General features: G+C 40.8%; 1 protein-coding gene across 2 annotated transcripts; it reads right to left on the reverse strand.

Moving 5' to 3' along the window:
- Window positions 1-1,258: 1,258 nt before the first annotated feature.
- On the reverse strand, window positions 1,259-19,811 carry LOC116995914 (solute carrier organic anion transporter family member 1C1-like). 2 transcript variants are annotated; one of them, XM_033059022.1, is made up of 16 exons: window positions 19,349-19,811; window positions 18,883-18,972; window positions 17,223-17,346; window positions 15,894-16,035; window positions 15,661-15,793; window positions 14,681-14,811; window positions 14,327-14,473; window positions 11,988-12,086; window positions 10,892-11,128; window positions 9,620-9,784; window positions 8,128-8,323; window positions 6,193-6,358; window positions 5,659-5,840; window positions 4,231-4,295; window positions 2,929-3,046; window positions 1,259-2,178 (listed from the first exon to the last, which is right to left on the reverse strand). In XM_033059022.1, exons 3-16 carry the CDS (start codon window positions 17,331-17,333, stop codon window positions 1,956-1,958), a joined length of 2,115 nt encoding a protein of 704 aa, XP_032914913.1. In that variant the 5' UTR covers window positions 17,334-17,346; window positions 18,883-18,972; window positions 19,349-19,811; the 3' UTR covers window positions 1,259-1,955. The 2 variants fall into 2 exon arrangements, with proteins under 2 accessions (XP_032914913.1, XP_032914914.1); XM_033059023.1 differs by lacking the exons at window positions 1,259-2,178; window positions 5,659-5,840 and having other exon boundaries at window positions 2,960-3,046.
- Between the last annotated feature and the right edge of the window lie 2,003 nt (window positions 19,812-21,814).

Below are 21,814 nucleotides of genomic sequence, written 5' to 3' on the forward strand. Positions count from 1 at the left end.
GATCTGACCAGAATCTCATTTCCAGTTTGACATCAATTATCAACATGCCTTTGATAAAACATTACCTCCTGGGAAAATCAAGATGTTCCCATCAAAAAAAACCCTATAATATAAAAAAGAAATTAAAAAAAACCCCCAAAACAACAAAAAACCAAAATCAACAACAACCCTCACAAAAATACAACAGTGCACAGAAATAAATACCTAAACAACAGAAGTAAAAGGAAAATGATGTTAGTGTGAGTCACCTGACTGACTCTGTCTGGCGCAGATCAGGAGTGTTTCTAGAACTGCCAAGGCATTATTCAATGTTACAATGCTTGCAGAAGGAGAATGACACACCATGATTTTCTCTGTGTACAGTTCCCGAGGTGTTGTCTGGAACTTCGATTTCAATTTAATAATTTATTGCTATCTTCTGTGCTAGAGTGTCTTTCCTTTCATCTCTCATAGTAGACACACCTTGCCCAGATCTGCTGGCAGTTGATAATCAGAGCTGTGAATGTACAAAACAATGTCTAAAAGTGCTGGTCATTGTCTTGAAGCAATTAAAAGCAAACAACTCCATCCCCAAAAGGCCAGGATATGAGGAACTTCCTTTCAGTGAGTATGCCACCAATCCTTTTTCTATCCCTGTTCTTGCACTCAGGTGGGCAGATGAGTAGAAGAAAGGTCATAAAATCATTTGAGAATCCCTCTTATTAGCCCTGCGATCTGCTACTTTTTCAGATAAATTGTGGTAGATTTTCTTTATGTCTATTATCTCCATTCCATATCCTAAAAGAAGATTAAAATTAGGAAAAATTTTGTTTCCTGGTTTTAGGCTCCTGGTTTTAGCACTGCAGGGAGAAAGATACCCTCCAGAAAATAAAACAAAATCTAAAGTGAGCTTGCTGAGTAGGTTTGGTCCTAATACAAAGGTACTGCCTGAGGGCTGTCAACAAAATATTAGACAAATAATATTTTTAGAGATTTCTTTCCCCATTCAGTAACTGTTAGGAGCTTCCTTTAATAAAGCTTCTCTCTGGACAAGGCTGTCTGTGGAAAGCTGTGAGTTTTCAAGTGTGCAGTACTGTATTTCAAGGTGTATTGAAGGTTCCTTAAAAAAAGGAAGGAAATGTAGGTATGTGGTACAAATACAGTGGTCCTTAGGATAAAACTGGCCTCCCTTCCCTCCACACACACAAAAACCCAAAACAAACAAACAAAACAAACAAACACCAAACAAAACCCCCCCAAAAAAAGAAACCAAAGAAACTTAAGTACCTATCACTTTATTGCAGTTCAGTCTATCTCAAACCCATTTTTGAGATGTGCTGCAAAATTAATACACCTCTTTGTTTATTTGCTGTCCACTTTGTTTAACCCTTTCAAGCCAAACCCCCAGAGCTGTAGTGCTGTTTGAGCTCAGAAGGTGCTCCCTGACAGCCCTGGGGGTCTCACCTGGTCATGGCACATGGGAGCAAGTCTGGAACCATAAGCTCTGGTCAGGAACCCCACAGCAAAACAAACCTCACAGCAAAACCCCCCCTACTTTTCACATCACAGTAGCCCAAGTCAAGATTGATTGGCCATGGAGAGCTCTAGGACTAAATACAGAGCAAGAGGACTTGAAATATCCTCAGTGGAAAACAACAAAGCAGCTTATTATGGATTTCTTCTTAATTTTTCAATCATAATCACATTTATGACATTTGCAAAATTTTTGGGTTGTCCTACTGTGGGTCAAGGAAAGGGACTGAGAGCAGGAGGATGGCAGAGTTCCCCAAAATATTGAACACCTTTTCCCCTTATTGCTGTTTTAGATGACAAAAGGAAGATGATGGGTAAAGCCAATAAAAAGCCAATGTTCAAAGATACTTTTTGAACTCCCAAAATGTAAACTAGTTGTTATAGCCAGTAATTAGACTCCTTTTGCACTTCAGAAAAACTGAAGCCTAGGTCTTGTTTCATTTTTACATATAAGTTTCCTCACTCTCCTCTGAGGTTCTTGAACCAGGAAGAATTTCTCTTTTGTTAGCAGTATCTAGTTCTTTGCTGGCTGATCTCTCTGCATTTTTAATATCTGTCATCTCTTTGCCATCTGGTTTGAAGCGTTTCATAATTAAAACGGAGAGCACTAAGTACAAGAGACAGCATCCTGCCCGTAGTCCTGCAATGAGGCCAAGATAGACATTCCTGGGGGGGGGAAAAAGGGACAAAACACAATTATATTAATAAAACTTTGCAATTCTCTATGGAACCAAGTAAGATAGAAGGAGAAGCTTGACAAAATCATCTGTTCTCAGCCAGGTATTTCGTCACATTTTAAAATAAGAAATAGGAGGCAGAAAGCAAATGACCTGGTGATATTTAGCCCAGACAGGCTCTAATCAGGTCTTAGAGCAGAAATGTCTGGAGACACTCAGCAGACTCTATTTTAGGGCTAACTAAAGAGGAGCTGCACCAGCTGGGGCTTTTTGCCTATTGTCCTTGTCCCTCTCCATCTCCTCACTGGCACACTCAGTGCTCCCAGCCACAGTTCTCCAGTCATTTGTGTCCTCCCTCCAAGGGGATTTTGTGAGGTGTCTTAGACAACAGGAAGCAAATAAATGAGGAAGGAGGGAGTGGGGATGAGGGAGAGACTCTGCAGAGCTACATGTAGCTCACAGTTTTTCAGCATCCCACAAAATGTCCCAGAATTAATCAGTGCACTTATTATTCAGTGTAGACTACAACAAAAGAACTAATTTTCATTACTTAAGGAAGTGCCCTGCAATTTTAGGTGTCAGGCTGAATAAAAAGTATTTGGCTTATTTACCTATTAAGGTCTAGTCAAAGTAAGGAGCTATGGTGCAGTTAGACCCTAATCAGTCTACAGACAGCTGGCATGAGGCAAGTTCACCTCGGTCCTTGCTGCCCAGATTCCCAAACCTCAATGAGGATTACCTGAATTCTTTTGTGTCATATACTCTGCAGGATCCAGATCCTCCACAGCTTTTTGTCCCCCATTTCAAGCAGGTCTTGTCTATCAAGGCACCAAAATAAATCGGGGCTGGGAGTCCTCCTGGAAAGAAAATTCTCATTACGTGATCTCTGACATGGAGAGCTCCTAATTTCATGTCAAGTATATAAATGAGGAAGTGAACCTCCAGCTTTTTGAATTATGCCTGCATAGAATGGGACTGAACATCCAGTTCCAGCTTTGAGATGACACAATTTGTGAAAATATTTATGCAAGTACTTAAAGGGAGTTGAAATGATGGACAATTACAGCTTAATATCCAGCAAGGGAAATGTTAGCAATTCCCTTTAATGCTATTTTTATTAGAAGTTTAACTTCGGTTGTTTAAAGAAATAATATAATCAACATTTCTTTTGCAATCCCTGGTGTGGAATTACATGCCATGACATATTAATACTTATGCATATTGATGTATCTATTCAGGTCTTACACAACAGCTTGCCATTAAAAGGTAATTAGTGCAGTGCAAAGGGACAAAATTAAGCATTTACTCCACAGAAACTGGGTAATAAGCCTACATTTATGTAGTACTCAAAGAATATCTTTTAGACAATACTGTTTTAATATCATCAGTAAGCTGTTTGAGAGCAAGTGTGCAATTTTGTGAAGTTAACTGTCTTATCAAAGTAGAAGATTGATTCTCCGCAGTAATAGCTAAAATATGGAGATTAGAAAAGAGATCCAAACCACTACTTGGGTTGGTCTTCAAGGAAGAGATTTCAAAATCAGCAAACAAGGGATGACGACGCAAGGTTTGCTTGAGGCAGGGCAGACTATGTGTCTGAATACTTACCCAAATACTTATCTGTTCATTGCAGATAAACTCAAGAAACAAAATAATAGGCAAAGTACACCAGAGCTTTAAGTGAATAATGGTCAGCAAAAGGGAGGATGGGTGCTACGGATATGCAGACTGATCAAGCTCATGTAGCTGGGTCCACAATTTAAAATTAAAAAAACCCTCCAAAGTAAAATGAAATTTCCTTCCTTTGTCTAATTTATTTTCAGTGTAGAGAAAAAAATCTGCACAGATTATCATAATACATAAATACATACCAGCAAGCTCCTCCAAACATTTTGAAATGTATAGTCTACTTACAAAGAAAAATTTTAGAATGTTTGTTTTGTTCTTCTCTGGAGCAAGCGCAATGCAATGGCTAACTTTGGTCTAGCTCTTTGGCTTCTTTGATTACCCACTTGAAAACCACAAAGAAATGAAATCTTACCTAGTACTCTACCACCCAAAGTCTCTATTCCAACAGCAAAGGATTTCAGGTCTGGAGAAACAGATCTGGAAAGGAAACAAAACCAGCATGTTGAGGAACAGAGTAATGCACCTGCACATGCCCCCCTGCAAGGGTACTGTGGCAGAGCCCACTCGAGCCCTGACTGAAAACATTTACCAAAGCTAAAGTACAGATGCAGAGTGTCCTTCTGCAGAAGAACACTCATTGAAATAAATGGAATAATCTACAGAAACTCATCTTGAGCCAAAGCAAAACAGGTTGTAAATACTTTTGGGAGATGATGCACAGGGACGTGAAAGCGAAGTAACCAAACCAAGACAGGCCTCTAGGTCAAGCACCAAGCCTCACTTTATGAGGGTTTTGCAGTGGTGCACTTTTGCAGTGGTGACCAGAAGGAACAAGGATGTGTAGTCCTTGTTAGATTAAACCCACCTCTGCCTCCAGCATTTCACAGCAACACAGCCAATGTGAGTGACCTGGCTGTAAAAGCACCTCATTCCTTACCAGCGGAAAGCAACCTGTGTCCATCAGGTGAGCTGCAAGAACTGATAAAAACCAGAGGGGAATACTGAGCTGGCACAGGGGCAGGAGGCAGCCCTGCTGTGCCCAGCCTGCTCCCTGCCCTGGAGTTTGTTTGTCTTGAGCGTCAGCATCAAAGGCTTCTCATTATACACAATAGGGTTCTGAAAACTGGCCAGCAAAGTGAGTCTTGTCCATAACCCAGGTGTGCACTATGCTTACAAATACTGCAGGAAATCAGCAGCTTTGCCAAGTTACGCAGTCACTACTCAGTCACGTGCACTGACCACCGTGATTGTGATCCACCCGTGAGCAGGAGGATAAAGACACTTCCACATGGCAGGCACAGAACATTGTCTTTTCTTCTGAATGTAAAATAGTGGCGCTACTTTCCGATGGAAGGAATGAAAACTTGAAAAAAAACTTCCTGCTATAATTCTGCTCCGATCAGCTGACCAAAAAAATGGGAGCATCAGACTTCTCCCAACATAGAGGACATTGTGAAGCCACAAGGCTTTTAACAAAGTACCTGTTTCTGTCTGAATAATGTGAACAGCATTGGCTATGGCTTAGCACTGCATCTTATTTCAAGCCCAATGCTCCTGTAAAAACATCTCTTTCACTAGAATTGAAATCCAGCATTCAGGACCAGCATAATGCTCCCCCTTTCATCACCAAAGTATCTATTCAGCATCAAATTAGAATTAAATTTCTGGACAGATATTTTGCTCTGCCTCTGAAAAAAGCTGTATTTCAGAGTACAGGCAAATCCTCAGGGACACAATTTGATCGACATGCCACTCCTCACAGCAGGAATGAAATAGTAGGTATCATTTTCTGCTTCTCTTTCCCCAAGCTTTAAGGTCAAGGTAAAGTAAAGTATTTCACCTAAACATAATCATGTATGTTGGAGTGCCTCCTAAGGCTAAAAAAAATGCACATGCAGTCTGCAATGCTAAAAAATAGGGAAAGACTTTGGTACAGCTTTCTCTTTGGCATTGTCCCAAAACTGCAGAGGAATTGCCAAGCCCGAGCCCTTGTCCTTGCACACAGCTGCAATTGTGAAACACCTGAAAGGAGAAGATGAGAAGGGGAATTTACTTATTCAGAATTCAGTGGTGATAAACAAACACTTCAGCAGCTAGATTTTTCACTTGCCATACCAGCCCAGGCTGTTGTCTTTTTCAGTATTGTCACTGAAGACAATTCTGCTTCTGCCAGAAAATATAAGCATTTACACACTCTTCTGCAAACACAATGTTTTTAACAGTCTTGCTCAGGTAGAATTATTTGAAGTCCTGGAAATGGCTTTCCTGATGGTAAAAATGACTCCCCTTTATCTAGTCTAAACCTACCCTCTTTTAACTTAAAACCATTACTCCATGTCCTACTGCACAGTCACCTGTCTGCCTGGATATTTACCATATTCCTTCCTGTCCCAGATGATGACTTGCACCCTGCAAAGCAGGCTGTCATGTATGTGATCCCATTATCCCCACAGACAGGGTCCCACTGATCCACCTTGCAGTTGCACTCAGCATTGCAGCTGGCCATGTAGATGTGCTTGCTGGAGGAAAGGTGCTTTATTCTGGAGGAAAACAGAAAGAAGTTAAGCAATTATTTAGTGGAATTATATAGTAAAAAGAAAAAAAAATATATAGGAAATAGTGAGGAAAAGCATGGAGAAAATGAAGCCATCAGAATGGGCAGCTATCTGCTACCACCAATGCACTATGAAGCTGTCATATGGTCACTCAAGTGATTTTCAGCTAAAACAAAGTTCTGTTGGGATTTTTCATCAAGCATTAACATTCCTATGGATTGTCACTGAAAAAGCATGGTAATGAAAAGGCTGGGCAGGAATATCTAGTATTACTTTTGCGTTTGAAAGCACACCCCAAGAAAAAGAAAGTCATAGCTAGAATCTCTTATCACAGAAACATGGTCCACGAAAAGACCATACTTTTCCTCAGCAGCATGATATCATACCATATCCAGGTGATAGAGGTAGGAATGTAAAACCACATAAAACCAAAACAGCAAGATTTACTTGACATTTTTTTCACTGGATCCAGGTGACTGTATCAGGACACTCTGAGCACGTGTTAGCAGTGCTCAGTTTCCAGAAAGTGTTAGGAGCTCACCATCTACAAATCACCCTTGCTGTGAAGTCAATCACAAATGAAACTTAAAAATGACCAAAACTTGCCTTTTCTTCCTGTTTCTTCCTTCCCTCAGCCAAAAGCACAAATTATGTGGGCTACATTTCCCCTAAGTCTCTTAGAAGGGAAGATAACTGAGGGACTTAGCCCTCATTAGGCTGCTGCTTGTCTTCAAAATATGACTTGTTGAACAGGGAAAACACTAAATGAGTCACTTAACCAGAAACACTAATATGTGCTCAACTCTCCAGACTCAGTTCCTCTGGACAAACTGTGATTGCTCTTTCAGTATATGGTCTCTTGTTGTTTATGCTTATTTTTAATTCAATCTGCAGTACCAGATATTGCACTCAACCAGGGTTATCTCCACTGCACAAACCCCTGAAATACTTTCATGGCAAAAACTAAGCTCAAAGTTGAGCTGGACATCAGGTTCATCAAGATAACTTAGATATTTCCCTGAGGACAGGCTCTGTTTCAAAAAACACAGGGCTGAGTTTCTTTCTGGACTAAAAATGCATCCCAGTCCTGCTGGATTCAGTTTAATCCTTTAAAATTCTGTGAAATTTGGACCAGACCAAGCTGAATTGATACAGTAGGCAATTGTGGCAGGCTGCTAGAGTCTGGAGAAGGTTCTCGAGGAAGCACGGGCCATGGTCCCGGTAAGGGAGGGGCAGGCTCTCCTTGCAGCACACAGCCCAGGACCACTTTGCACCTTCCAGATGAGAAATGGCTCACAAGCAACTCCAAGTACCACAAGGGGCTGCCAATCCCCCACGTGGGCTCATAACTATTCGTCTAGCAATGGTCCCGTCTGGAGGCACTGCCTGAGGGCAAGACGTTTCCAACACTTCTTTTGCATCCTACTCCCTTACATAATAGAAAAAAGCTAGCTTTTAGTTAAAGCTTTGAAAGAGAAAACAAATTTAATTTGCCTGTAATAAACGTCATCTTTTTTTTAGCAATTTGCCAAAATAGGTAGGTATTTTTAGGAAAAAGAATTTAGAAAAATGAATTGTCTAGTTTAAACAAAATTCTGTAAATAAAATTGGCATATTTTCCCCATCTCCAGCTTTAGGTATGACTTCAGACTGACAATTCTGTCTCAAAACCTTAGATTTTCTTCTGTGCATCACCCCCACAGAAGCAGCTGTGACAAATGACTGAAGCACCCCAGACCTGAGGGGATACAAACCCAGAGTATGGCGCTGTCAGCCCGGCCACCTGGAGCGCCTCACAGCTGCACGCAAAGTACAAGAGGTTCAGCAAATATGCCACTATAAAGGTGACGCACGCAAACTTGGTCATTTCAGTTATGTGAAGCTTGAATTTCTTGATCAGGAAGCCTCCTAAAAACATCCCCAGGATTGTGACAGGTAAAAGTATCACGCCTGCAAATAGATAGCAAGAAAAATGTTAACTGCTCTCACTTGCATTGAGTCTTTTAGAATAAATATCTGGTTCTAGTATTTTCAAAATATTTTTGGGCTGATTCTTTTGAGGTTCTGAGAGTCATATTCCATTCTAGTAATTTCACATCCCCATTTTCTTTTTCAAATCATATTATGATTTCAGAAAGCTCAGTTCCTCAGTCTTCACTGCATTTTCACTCTATTGTTGTTTGTATGTAGATATAATAAAACCTATACAACCTTAACCTATTAGAAACTGGAGTGAGTGATAATGTCTTAGCTCATATGCCCTTCATATAAAATAAAACAAAACTTTGTCAAAGCTACAAAAAAGTCACCAAAACCAAATATAAACGGAAGTTGCACCTGGTTCTGCACTGGATTCCATGTCAATCTGACAGTGAGTAAAGAGATTATTTGCATTTAGATTTAATCTGTTCAGCATTTCAAACACCAGCCCTTACACATATACTTCCTGAACAGAGAGGTTTTACAAGGTGTTAGTGGGATGGGTTTGCCTTTTCGGGTCGCTTGGTTTCCTTGGTCATTTCTGTAAAATTTTCTGAGCATTCAGAAGAAAAAAGATAGGAAAAAGAAAATTCTTCCCACATTTGTAGCTAAGGCATTGTGTCTTCAGATTAAAGTAATGCAGTATCAGTTCTGCAATGACCTCACATAGCCTGGTTTTCCCTCCAGATTATGAGACCATATAAATTCCTGTAAGATAAATATAATTTCAGCATTCTTTTTTTGTAGCACACTGCAAAGTATTTATTTTTGAAGGAACTGGTAAACAGAAAAAGAGATTTGAAATTAATGAAGTGACTCAAACTTGTATATTTTGATTCCTTATTGCTTATAAAATTTGGATTTCATATCAAGATCAAAGAATACTTATACTAATGTGTTACTCTGAAAAGAAAAAAAAATCAAACATCTCATTAAACACTTTAAATTTCTATTAGTTTTTACTTAGTTGCAGCTGATGACAGATGTGTGGTTTTTACTTGCAAAAACACATAACCCAAATCTTACTATGAAAAAAGCTTCCACCTGGTTTTAATAATCCTCTAGCTCACTGAATTAGCAGCACCAGGATAATTAACACTAAAATTAACATCCATTTCCAAAACACAGTAAGAAAATTAGGAAACTACTACATGCTTCCTTTTTAACCAAAAGAGTTAACATAAGCTCCTTCTAAAACAGAAGGCAAAATAACAAATAAAAGCTTGCTTTTTGACAGTGGAATTTGAAAATAAGTCAGGTACCTACCAATTAGAAAGATGGCTTTTGCCACGGATACATTAAATTGCTGCTCCATAAACTTTGGCTCATAAGTTATTATCCCAACAAGGGAATTGTACTGCAGAATAGTCAGGAAGATGAACACCACAAAAACTGGATTTCCAAACAGCTTCCTGAGTGCTGGCAAGAAATCTGCAATGGAGAGGTATATGTTGTACACCCTGCTAAACACAGAAGAGTTGTTTTGGTATCCTTTAGATAGTAAAATTAGCTTGGATTTAATTACTGGCTGCGTTGCAGGTTATAATTCTGTGCCTACCACAACACTCAAGTGAGTGTTGTCATTGCCAACACGTGCCTGACAGGAGGAGCAGGGCCAAACAGCCCAACATCAGAGGATGCTGAGCTGGCAATCAGGGATCCTGGGTTATCCTCTGTGTGGCACAGGGTTCCTCTCTGGGGTGCTCAGCTCTCAGCACACCTTCACAAGGTCTGCACAGAGTGTTAAGATCCTCTGCCAAGAGTAACATGTGGTCCCTAAAGCAGGAGCCTTCACCAACCACACATGAGGGTGATGTCTAAAGAACAGAAGCACCTGGCTGCCCAAAGAATGCTGCAATAATTTCTGGGACACTTGATTACAACATTAAAATCCATTCAAATAAAGTGAACATAAACACCTGCATTTAGACTGTAGTCTAGCTCTTGGCACAGCTGCCTAAAAAGGTGAGCTCAAAACACATCTACTGTAGGTGCGCACATATAAACAAACTGGGTCTAATACTAAAGGCATAACAATAAAAGCAATGGCCTGTTGGATCTGGAATTGCCTATATGAGATGAATTCAGCATCCCTGAGCTCATACACAGGAGCTACAGATCCAGTGGAGTCCCTCCAACATGTGATGTAGTCACAGTAAGCTCTAAGTTTCCTTCCCAAAGGTTTTCCTCAGTGAAACAGGAGCCTGCCTGCTATGGATCAGTCATGAATGAGGGATGGGATGTTTTCCCCACTCTCTCTTCATAATCAGAGGACTGTAGGTGTAATAAATCAGCTCACAACTATCAACTGAGGATCCCTGGTGCTCAGTGAAACAGCACAAGTTTTTTCCAGCAGTCTGATATCAGGAGAGAGCTGAAACTTGCCCTCAAAGAGTAATTATAGTAGGACAAATTTTTGTTGATAATTTGCAGCGCAGAAACATGCATTTTTCTGAAGGCTGTGTGAGTCCGTGCTCAGCTCACAATGAATCCATGAGACAGAATTCATATGCAAACATTTGGGCAATAATCTTTCACCTTTTGCTGCCTCTGAGAACTTCAACTGTGGCTGAGCTGGGGTGTCTATTTTACAGTGATCTCCTTGAACTGACAAGTGACTAATCTTCAAGTTTTCATTCTCTCCTTCTTTTGGTAAAGAATAGGGTAAAAACCAGAAAGGCAATGAGGCAATGAAGTTGACTGTTCCACAGATAAGCAATCCAAGCCACCAGGCACCAACCCAGCGGCTATCCTTAGGATTTATGCTGATGGCATCTATAAAATACAGAAAAACAGGAAAATAGGTTAAATGTTATGGAGAGCAATTATTACAGATTAGTATACATTACTGTATACCCTCATATATATAATTTAAAACAGGACAGAGGTGAATGAGGGCCCATATGAAGAATTGACATGAAGCTGGTTTCAAATTACATAATAGTTTATGTTGGAAAGGACATTTCAGATCATCTCACTCCAACCCCCTGCCATGGGCAGGGACACCTTCCACTAGACCAGGTTGCAATAGATCTGTCCAAAAGCCCATGGCAGCATTTCTTTGCCACAATCCTCCAATACCCTCTGGGGGAATGAGCAAAATGACCCTCCACCACAAAAAAAACCCAAAAAACCAAAACCTTCCCCGTTCTCAATCTGAGTGTCCTCCTTCTCCATCCCCAAACTCTACGTTTTCCCCAAAATATGCTCAAGTTTTCCATGGGATAAGAGACTTCTAAGTGAAAGTGATTTGAACAACAAAATGAGTTTTGAGATGAATCTTTGCAGCATACTTTTGCTAAGTGTTGCAAGTGTCCATGAGCTTTTCACTGCTCCCTCAACATAGAAACTGCCTTTTATTCAATCATTTGCTCTCAGCTGCACAGCAAGGCTGTAACAAGTGTGTGTGCAAGCATAAAAAAGGTGCACTAGGGGTAGGAGGGTTACTCCAACCACACTACAACATCTGATTTTAAAATGCCAATATTTGACAGGAAAAGCTCTCTGGAGAGCCCCTGTTTTTGGGGCAGTGAACTGGTGAGGTGCTCCTTGGCATGGAGGCTCCTGCACCCAAAGCCCTGCTGGCCCAAGGTGCCACCCCCACGATCCCAGGAGACCCACACGGGTTCCGTACCAACATCCACGGCGCCAACGTCGACCCAGAGACTGGCACAGAAGGAGCCCAGTAGGAAGCCCAGTGTCGGCCCAAACATGCCCGAGGATCTCACCAGGCCTGCAAGAGAAGGGAGATGGGGCAAAACACTGCGTGGACAAAGGTAAGCCTTCCTCTCTGAGGGTAAGGAAACAAGAGAGGAAGGGGCAGGCAGGAGAGGGGCTCAGGCTATTGTGGAATGTCCTGAGCAGCAAGAATAAAAGGTGCAAGCTGCCCTAACCATAGCTGGGGTGTCGATCAGAAGGTGGGATGGCCCTAGGAGCAAATGAATAAGCTGTGAAGGCTAAGACAAACCCAGGAAGCTACACTGCATTTTGCTGACCGGAAGTGTAAATAGAGCACAATTTGATTTTTGTGACCACTACAGGCAACCAACATAAAATAAAATACTGCAAAATAATTCAAGCATAGGTTCTCACATTCCCTTGCCACTTGTGTTGTTCTGTTAAAGTTTAGTTGTGAGGAGGTAACAGGATCAAACTGCAACTCAGTAATTGGGATTCCTGAATTCTAGTGCAGAACTGACACCTTGAAATTGCAGAAGGTTTCATTCCATTAGAAAAAAAGGAATTTCTTTCCCAAAAGCCTGTAAGTTCTTGCCACATCCAGCACTGTGCTCTGTAAATCCTATTGTGTTCTACAGCAGAGATTTTCCTCCTGAGAGAGATTTGGTTTTGAAAATTCTCTTCTGAATATAGTGATTGCTCAGCTTATCACCCAGAACTTCTGAAATAAATTGTTACATCTTAACAAATATGCTAAATTTTCTGTTCCTTCCCATGGCAACTCCGGTATTATTACTGTCACCACAACACTAGCAAAATTATTTTAGTTCATTCTATTAAGAAAATGCAGTCTCTGCCTCAAAATAACTTATGTTCTTACTCAACAAAACATCAACGGAAAAAGGAAAGACAAAGCTGAAACTTCTTGTTCAGGGTCAAACAATGAGATTAATGCTCAAAAATTATCAGCTAGGCTAGACTGACTTTTTTTATTATGGGACATTTTTAAAATGTCTGTATTTTACAGAAACACTGATTTTAAATTAATTCAGCTGGATGATAAAAGAAGATATAGAAAAGAATTAAAGTTAGCCAAGAAATGAAATTTCTGTTCTATGGAAAAGACTGTTTCAACTTTCACTTTTTTGCAAAGTGGTTCAGTCCACCAAAGTAAAGTAACTGAAAACTGCTATTCTGAATGTAAAAATGAAATACTTTAATAAAATGTAAACTAAATACCTGATTTCTCTTGCATAAACCAATTTCCATTTTAGCTGCATCTATGCTACTCTCCATGTTTACTTTGTTTTTGATCTCACTTGCCCAGTAGTCCCCAACCTCTCAATCTCTCCCAGGTTGGATTCTGACAAGAAAAAAAATTAGCTAAACTTTTTAAAATACCTTTAATCAGAAGTTCAGAGGCAATTACAAATATTTTGGATAACTGCTTAGTGGAATACTTGTTTTTGACAGTTAACGCCACAATACTCCATTTTCTTCAACCTACAGGTTTCCTCATTCCCAAACATTGGCAATGGCCTCACCCTGTAGCACTACATACTGAGGTCTTCCTGAAAATATGCCTTACTATCTTCCTGACCAGCTGAATTTCACCAAACTGATTTCAGGCCACAGTTCTTGAACTCCCTCAGCCACACAAACATCCCACACTGTTAAATCAATCTGCCAACAAATTAATTAGCTTGGGTGTAAGCCTCTCCATCTTGGGCAATAGGTAGTGTGCCATCCAAACAGGATCAGAATCCCAATAGAAAGGATTTGTTACAACACCCTGGCCAGGTGGTCTTTTTCCTTCAGCAAACAGTGACTTTAAAAAGCTTTCAACTGAAAGTGTGCTACATGTAAAACTCAAAAATTCAAGTAAGAGCTCCTGAAATACATTCACATTACTGTAATTTATTCTGACTACATTACAGATCCTCACATTAAGGATCATTCCCATATCTATGAAAAATTCAGAAGAATTTGGTTCTCTGAAGATGTGGTGCTAAAGATGATATGCCAGATCAGACAGGTATGATTCAGCACTTTGAGGAAACCAGTATTTTACTATGCCTCTCTTCATCACATAAACTCCTCAGGGCAAGCAAAAAGACCATCCTGGAGATACCCCTAGAAAATAAATATGAGACCTCTTTTGCACTGTTTGGGGTTTGTTTTGTCTCTGCACAACACAAAATTATCCAGATAATTTTGTTTGTTGAGCATCTGCTCGACTACAGAAATGTTAAAGAACAGAATGTCTAGCATAAAAATCGCTCATTTGCACATTACCTATATAAAACGCTGAGTTTTCTTCTTTAGAAAAATCATCAATATATGAAACTCCCAGTGGCATAATTGGTGCCTCCCCAATTCCACGTAGAAGGTTCCCCACCAAAACAAAGAGCCACAGATAGGAATTTGTTGTTTTCTCACAACCTGCAGGTCATAAACATTTATATTTCTATGAACATTATCCTGGCAATGTTTTACAGCAACAGTAAAATAAAAAAATACAGGGTTTAACAATCATTACAGGTTGAGTTTATTTATGTCATGGTTTCTAGCAGGGTTTACTCCAGTAAAAAAGGGTGTGCAACTGGGACAAGCAGAAGAAGGGAATCCAGCATCAGAGCTTTATCTTACCAGCATTTATCATTGTGCTGAGTGTTTCTGTAGCATCTGTGACTGCAGGGCCCTCAGATGATGCTGGGGAGCACGCTGACACACTCTTGGAGGAGTTGTCCACACTAACAGTTATCCTTTCATAATTGTAACTGGAAAACAACTGTGTGAAATACAACTGACAGATGAAGGACTTTGCTCTGCAGGAAGTGTGTCTGAGTCTCCCACAAATGTTCACTCCTGCTTCACACACAATAAGTGAAGGGGAGGCCCACTTCCAGTGCTTAGTGTAAAAAAATAAGTATCTTCATGCCATTTTCAAGTGCTCTGATGATTCTAACCTCAGTATTTTCCTGAGCTGAAGAGCAACAAATCTACTTCCAGAGATCATTCTTTCAACAGCAGGACAGAGGCAGAGTTCATCCACATCTGTCTACATACAACAGGGTTGATGTTTTTCCATAATGGCACCTCTTTCTTACCTTTGTGGCAGATGCAAGGATGCCAAAGGGTTGGAAAGGTATGACCTGCATCTCACAATTAAGTTTTACAGCTTAAATGTAAATGAGGCATTTAGATGCTTAATACTCCCCAAGTTTACATTAAAATCTTCAGCATTTCAAAGAGTTTATCATGAGTAGCCCCCATGGAGAAAGAAGCCTTGCCCATCAAGATCTAATTGCAGTTCACTTAAATATAAAAAAGGGAACATAGTTTAAAAAAAAAGGAAAAAATGTGTGTGCATATATATCCATACCAGGTAAAAAATTCTACCCACTTTATCCTCAGTTACATCTAAGTCCTCTAGAAATCTGACTCTTACCTGTAGCAAGAGGTAAGCTTTCAGAGAGGACATCAGAAAGTCAGTATTCAAAAATCCACCCATTTTCCTTTTGGAAGTAACTACAACTATCAAAATTTTAACTCAGATATATGCTTTAGAAAACACTTCATATAATCAAGTTCAATTAGTGCACAACATGAAAACTCTCCATATTTACCGTCCCATTAGGAACTGTGGCATCACTGACAAAAAAGCTCCTGCAGACATGATGAGACACCCAACAGCAATTATTTTTGGCCGATGAACTCTCGGTCCAAGGTAGCTCACCAACACCATGATCATTAAGTTACCTGTATCAACAGGAGAGAGAGCCAGCACAGAAATAGATTTCCTGGGGGAATTAAAGTGTACTAAGAAGCACTTATCCACTTTCAAAGAAAGTACATATACCTATCTCAAAGCTGCCATCAATAATGCCAACAATCGATGATGAGATTTCAAATCTCCTTTCAATTTGACTGGACATGCTCTTCATATAGCTTCCAGAAAATCCTTTGGCAAAAAAGGAAAAAGCTAGAGCTCCAAGAAATATCTGAAGAGAGAAAATAATTGAGTTTGCAAAGTAACAATTTTTGCTTTATGGCTGGATGCCTGAGCAACCCACTCAAGAAGCAAAAAAACCGTATGCTTTGTTTTCTAATTTCCTATGAGGAGAATTATCCTATAGTCATCATGAAAATAGATTTTCCTTTTTTTTTTCCAGGGTGGCCTCCAAAAACTCTGTTACTTTAAAGAAAATGACAATTGGCATTGATGGTATGGATCTTCTAACTTTCTAATACACATTGGTTCAGCTGTTCCTTCCTTAGGAAAAACTTGCAGCATAATGTTGTTAATTTCTGGTATTTATAACATGGTACATCTTATTAACTCTCTCCCTGTTCTAAAAAACATTACTAAAAAGATCTACCTGCAACTACCACTGTGGCTATAGCACATCTCTAAATTAATTGCTAGTAAAATACTACCTCATTTCTTAACTTCTGAGCACAGGTATTGACTTCCATGTTCTTGGATTCACAACCACAGAATCAGAATGGTTTTGGTGAGAAGGGACCTTAAAGATCATCTTGTCCCACCCCCTGCCACTGTCCCAGGTGGCTCAGAGCCCCATCCAACTGGGTCTTGGACACTTCCAGGGATGGTGCAGCCGCAGTTTCTCCAGGCACCCTGTTCCAGGGCCTGCCTGCCCTCACAGGGAACAATTTCTTGCCAATATCCAATCTAAGCCCACCCTCTGTCAGTTTGAAGCCATTCCCCCTTGTCCTGTCACTCCAGGCCCTTGTCAATATTCTCTCTTCATCTTTCTTGTTGGCTCCTTCAGGTACTTGAAGGCCACAATGAGGTCACCACTAGAGCCTTCCCTTCTCCAGTCCCAAATCTCCCAGCCTTTCCTCACAGCAGAGCTGCTCCATCCCTCTGATTCCCTTGGGGTCCCTCCTCTGGACTGGCTCCAGAAGCTCCCCATCCCTCTTGTGCTGGGACCCATACCTGGAGGCAGCTCTGCAGGTGGAGTTTCAGCACAGCAGAGCAGAAAGGCAGGATCCTCTCCCTGCCCTGCTGCCCAAATCCCTTCCATCCCCCCATGGAAGCAGCCCAGATAATTTTTCCCAACTCAAAGTATCAAACAGTGCCATACATAACTAACTGAATTTTGACAGGAATTCAAATGGCAATTCAGTGCTCCAGAGAAAATACTTGGTGAGGGCTCTTCCATACCTTCAGCTTGGAACAATTATGGCACGCAGGCTTGGCAGAGACTGCACTGCCATTACTGTCCTGGAACACCGATTTTTCTTTAAGCTGGCCAGCAGCGATTGGTCTGTCCATGGTTTTCCTTCTCCTGTTAGGAAAACATTGCTATGCTTAACTATTATTGGCATAAGAAATGCACTTTCCATTGTTTTTCAGACATACTTAGTAGCAAGACACTACTTGAGAAAACATGTCAATGTGCAGTTATCTCAGGAAGGACGTTAAAGAGTGTTCCAAGTATCTACTGTAACTAAGGACTAGTCCACCTGGTTTGTGAAATTTGCTTTCTAAAAGGTTCCAGAACTTTCTTGGATAGATGGAAAATTTATAGGTAACTCATCCAATATTTTTAGAAGTCTTTGTGGACAAGGAAAGTCCCTAGGCAGCTGGAGGTAAGGACAGTTTGTCAGAAAAATAGCTGCACCACACTTGAACAAATTTTTTCTGAGATACCCATTTTTGATCACTGTTCCAGACGAAACGGACCTTTGGCATGATCCAGTAGGCTTCTGATATTATATTTCGGAGGATTTTCTTAGTGAATACAACCATTCTGTCTGCATTTGAATGAGTAACATTATTCATTCGATAAATGTTTGTACAATCAGAGTACAAATGATGACAGAGGAGAAAATAGGGCAAGCAATGTGGTAGGTAAAGATATATTAAGGGAAAGGAGAGCACTGATTAAAAGCAACAAATAATGACTGTCTAAGTCCACAGACCTTCACAAGCTCCCTGCAGGACAGAAGATAAATGTAGATATTTTAATAAGACTGATAAAGTTTTAAGTCTAAAACTTGGTTCAGATTTAAGGAATCAGCTGTGTTGCCCAGTGTAGATTAAGCCTATCAGGGGAAAGCAGCTAATACCAACACATCTGGAAAGATAGCAAGTAAAGAAAACAAAACTACTGCCTAATTCATTTGTTGGAAAACTGGCGCTATAGTACCAAAATTAACTAGTTCGCTCTGATATATACGTTTGCACATACATTCAAAGAGTACAGAGGGATATATGACAAGAAATTGGCCTGTAACATGTTCCAGACACTGGAATCTTAAACATGCCACGCTCTTTCAGTCACATGGGAACTCTTAAGGTTTTCCTCCTGCAGGCCCCCGGGCCAACTAAGCCATGAGTGGAGCCCACCTTAGTGTTGTGGGGATGTGGCAGGGTCCCAGGATAACCCACAAACATCACCCGGCTCCTCTGAGAGTTCCGTTCTCCAAAAAAAGATGCCCAGGGTTCCCTGGGTTCCCTGTGGAACATCCACCTATGCCGAAAAGAACAACAGTCTTAGAAACCCAACAACCCCCTAAGGGTCACTCCTAACAACTGAAAATAGGCACTGATGTCTCATGAAGAGAGATAAAGCCTCGTAAGAACTCCAACTTGAATTTTGTGAATTTTAGTTCCAAATCCTACTCCAGTAAAAGGGGATGAAGGAAAGAAAGTATGTCTATTTCAGACTAAGCCACACATAAAATTTCTACAAGGACCTAACCTTCCTCAGACCATCTTCAGCAGCTTCTAAAGAAAAAAATAAAAAAATAAAATAAAAATAAAATAAAAATTTAAAAGAAAGCTATCGATAATTAAAGTATGGCAAAGTCAGACTTACCCCGATAGGAGCTGGAACACAGTTCTCTAAAGTAAATACATTCTTCATTGATTTGTATTTTGCTGATGATTAACTTTGTGAAACATCTGACTGTTAAATAAACAGTATCCAAATCAGTGACATGGTTTTTTTGGCAATATCTTAAATATAAAATTTTATCTATGGTGCCAGACTAATAAACTACCTGAAACTCAAAATGCTAAATTGTAGAGACACCTTTACACCTAATTGAGCAATCACATTTTCCATAACCGCTCCATGATAATCTGAACTTTGGCAAACCAGTGAATCGTTGACACCAGTGGTATTTAAAATTCTGTGAAGCAAGAAAAATTATAAAGGACTTAATATATTAATTAGGGGTAATGGATAGTTTTTCTATGGAGTGATAAAATACGCTGCTCCCACCAGTGCTTTTCCTTAAAAAAAAAAAAAAAAGCAAACAACTGAATTTGCAGAATTGTACCTTTGCACTTGACATAAAGTCTTTCAAGTTCAGTGACAAGGCGATGTGCAGACAGGCAGCAGTGGCAGCCCCCAAGTAAACAAACAAAGGAACGGGAAGAGGCAGAGAGCACTTACTGTGTGTCAGAGGAGTGTCAGGCTGTTCTTGCCCTGCCCGAGGGCTCCCAGGCTGGGAGCCAGGGACACGTCACAGCCCAAGCCTGCTCCGGCAAGTGGAGCACTTCACCACATGGGTTTTAAACCTTGGATTTCCTTCTTACGGCGATTGCAAAACTTTCCCACAATGAGCGACACAAAAGCAGCGCAGCAGAAGGCAGTCCCCGGCACTGTCACTGCTCTGGCAGCCTACCTGCCAGCGGTGCCAGCCTCTCCCGCCTGGAACAACTTGTTTTCTTCAACCTTTTTTTCCCCCCTAATGTCTAAACATCGGAGCTGCATTAAGGACCTCTCGAAGGGAACTCCCTCCCGTCCACCCACCAGTCGTGCAGTAGGCTTGGCTCAGGCACAGAGCCCTGGGAGAGGAGACTCCACTTCTCCAAGCACCCACAGCCTCCAGCTTTCCACCCCTTGGTGCCTCGGAGGGTCTGCAGGGAAACCAAGGGATGGCACAAATGGTTAATGGAGATCTGCCAGTTTTTGGTACGAGCCTTCTGTACCACAGCCCCAGTGCAGAGGTTTGCAAACTTGGAGTGCCTTCTTTTGTATAAGAACACATCAAGGGATTTGCTAAAGACTAAGTTAACTCGAATATATTGAATTATAACATTTAGTCAGAACTAGCAAACATTATGAAAGCTAAAAGAAATTTTTAAGTTGCTAAGTACATAAATACTCAAGCTCTGATTGTTCCCTGAAGCTTGCAGGTTAACTGCAGACAATTTTATCTGCCGTATTTGCACTTGTTATTGGATTTTGCTCGATAGAATTTTACACATTGTACTGTGACCATTATATATTCACTGATTTATTATGGGTCTTAATTTAGGGTTTCAATTTTCCTGTTTTACCAGCAGGACAATATGCTCTCTCTATTTGCTCTCAGCAAATCAAAACAGCTTATTTCTACCATTTCATAACAATATTTGCAACAGAACAAAGTATTATTTTCTATGATCATTTTAATGCAGTGTTGTCGCATTACTATTTAAATGCGGACTTCTTGTTTAATTAATTTAGTTTTAATGTACGGGAACAATGTACAAGTTAAAACTCACTTTCTCTTAAAAGAGAGCAGAATATGAGAAACCCATCAAACCTATTCTTCAGATAAATTGATTCTCATTTGCATACTTTTACTCAGGTGAAAAACAGTTACTCTTGCCTGCTTCTCAATGCCTTAATTATTTTAATTATTCTAATTTTTTTCAGTCTTTGAAAAGCTTAGATTCATTTACCAGAATACCATTGGAAAGAAGCAGATTTTGCATCATCTAACAATGCCAAATTCACATGTACTGGATTTAGGCTGCTTTTAACTATTACAATATCACAGAGTTAGCAGGAAAAAAACGTATGAACACCAGTAATGCATTCTCTATTTATGCCTGCCAGTCTGCAACCAGGTAGAAAAGTGAAATCTTTTGGAAAGGCCCCTGCAAGCCCATAGTCTGTCAGGAGAGCAGGCTCTTAAACACAGTTCCCAAGATGAGACACCCATGAGAAATGTATTTTAAAGTTGAATACATAGAAGTTTATCTGTAGAGGACCTGACAGTTGTCGTAATCCTTGCATAGAGATGGTAATATCCGCTCACAAGGCAGCACTGCATGGATCTAGTGCAGACACATCCAGATGAGCCACTCAATCAGGTTCACCTTATCGACAGAGAAAGAACAAAGTATTTCTAAAAGCATGGATTCTTGGATCTATTCTAGATACTCACTCCAGGTAAGTGATGGAGTGAACTCCAGATATGGCTGTGAAAGGCTAGACAGCCAAGACCAGCTTTTGACAACAGAAAGTCAGGAGAGATGCATCCCACCATAAAAGGACTTCAGCACCCCCATAAACACAGTCTTCAGCAGCTTTTTCAACCTGAGCTCCAGTGCCTGTGACAGCACTTGTCATCACACCTTGTCCAACTCAGTTGTGGCATGGCAGCTGCTGGTCGGTGAGGAAAGGGGCCCTTGCTATGGAAGGGCAGTCCTGGAGAGGCAAAGCACATCAGCCTGATCCTAGCCAGCCCACAGCACCAGCAGCACACACCAGAGCCTCTCCACGTGCCACACCGTGGGCTGTTGTGTCAGCCACCAGCCTGACAACTGGTTGTACCAGGAACCTGTTGTGCAAGGCCCACGGTAGGGCAGAAACTGAAAAACAGGAGAGCTGTTTACCGACAAGGAAGAGTTTGTTGGTGCTGCTCCCAGCTGCAACCAGGGCTGGCAGTGGTGTGTGCCCAGAGATGGGTGCAAGAGTTCCCTGCCAACAGCCTCAGGAGCAGCTCCAGTTGCAGCAGCTGCCTACTCCC

Source organism: Catharus ustulatus, chromosome 4 (genome assembly GCF_009819885.2).
Source record: "Catharus ustulatus isolate bCatUst1 chromosome 4, bCatUst1.pri.v2, whole genome shotgun sequence".
NCBI lineage: Eukaryota > Metazoa > Chordata > Aves > Passeriformes > Turdidae > Catharus > Catharus ustulatus.

What these genes read in the sequence shown, in the direction of transcription:
- LOC116995914 (XM_033059022.1), bottom strand. Translation starts at nt 17,333, where the DNA reads ATGGACAGACCAATCGCTGCTGGCCAGCTTAAAGAAAAATCGGTGTTC. An exon ending in CAGCACAATGATAAATGCTG is followed by an intron (nt 14,474 to 14,680) that starts GTAAGATAAAGC and finishes TATGACCTGCAG; the next exon opens with GTTGTGAGAAAACAACAAAT. An exon ending in TATGACACAAAAGAATTCAG is followed by an intron (nt 2,179 to 2,928) that starts GTAATCCTCATT and finishes TCCCCCCCCCAG; the next exon opens with GAATGTCTATCTTGGCCTCA.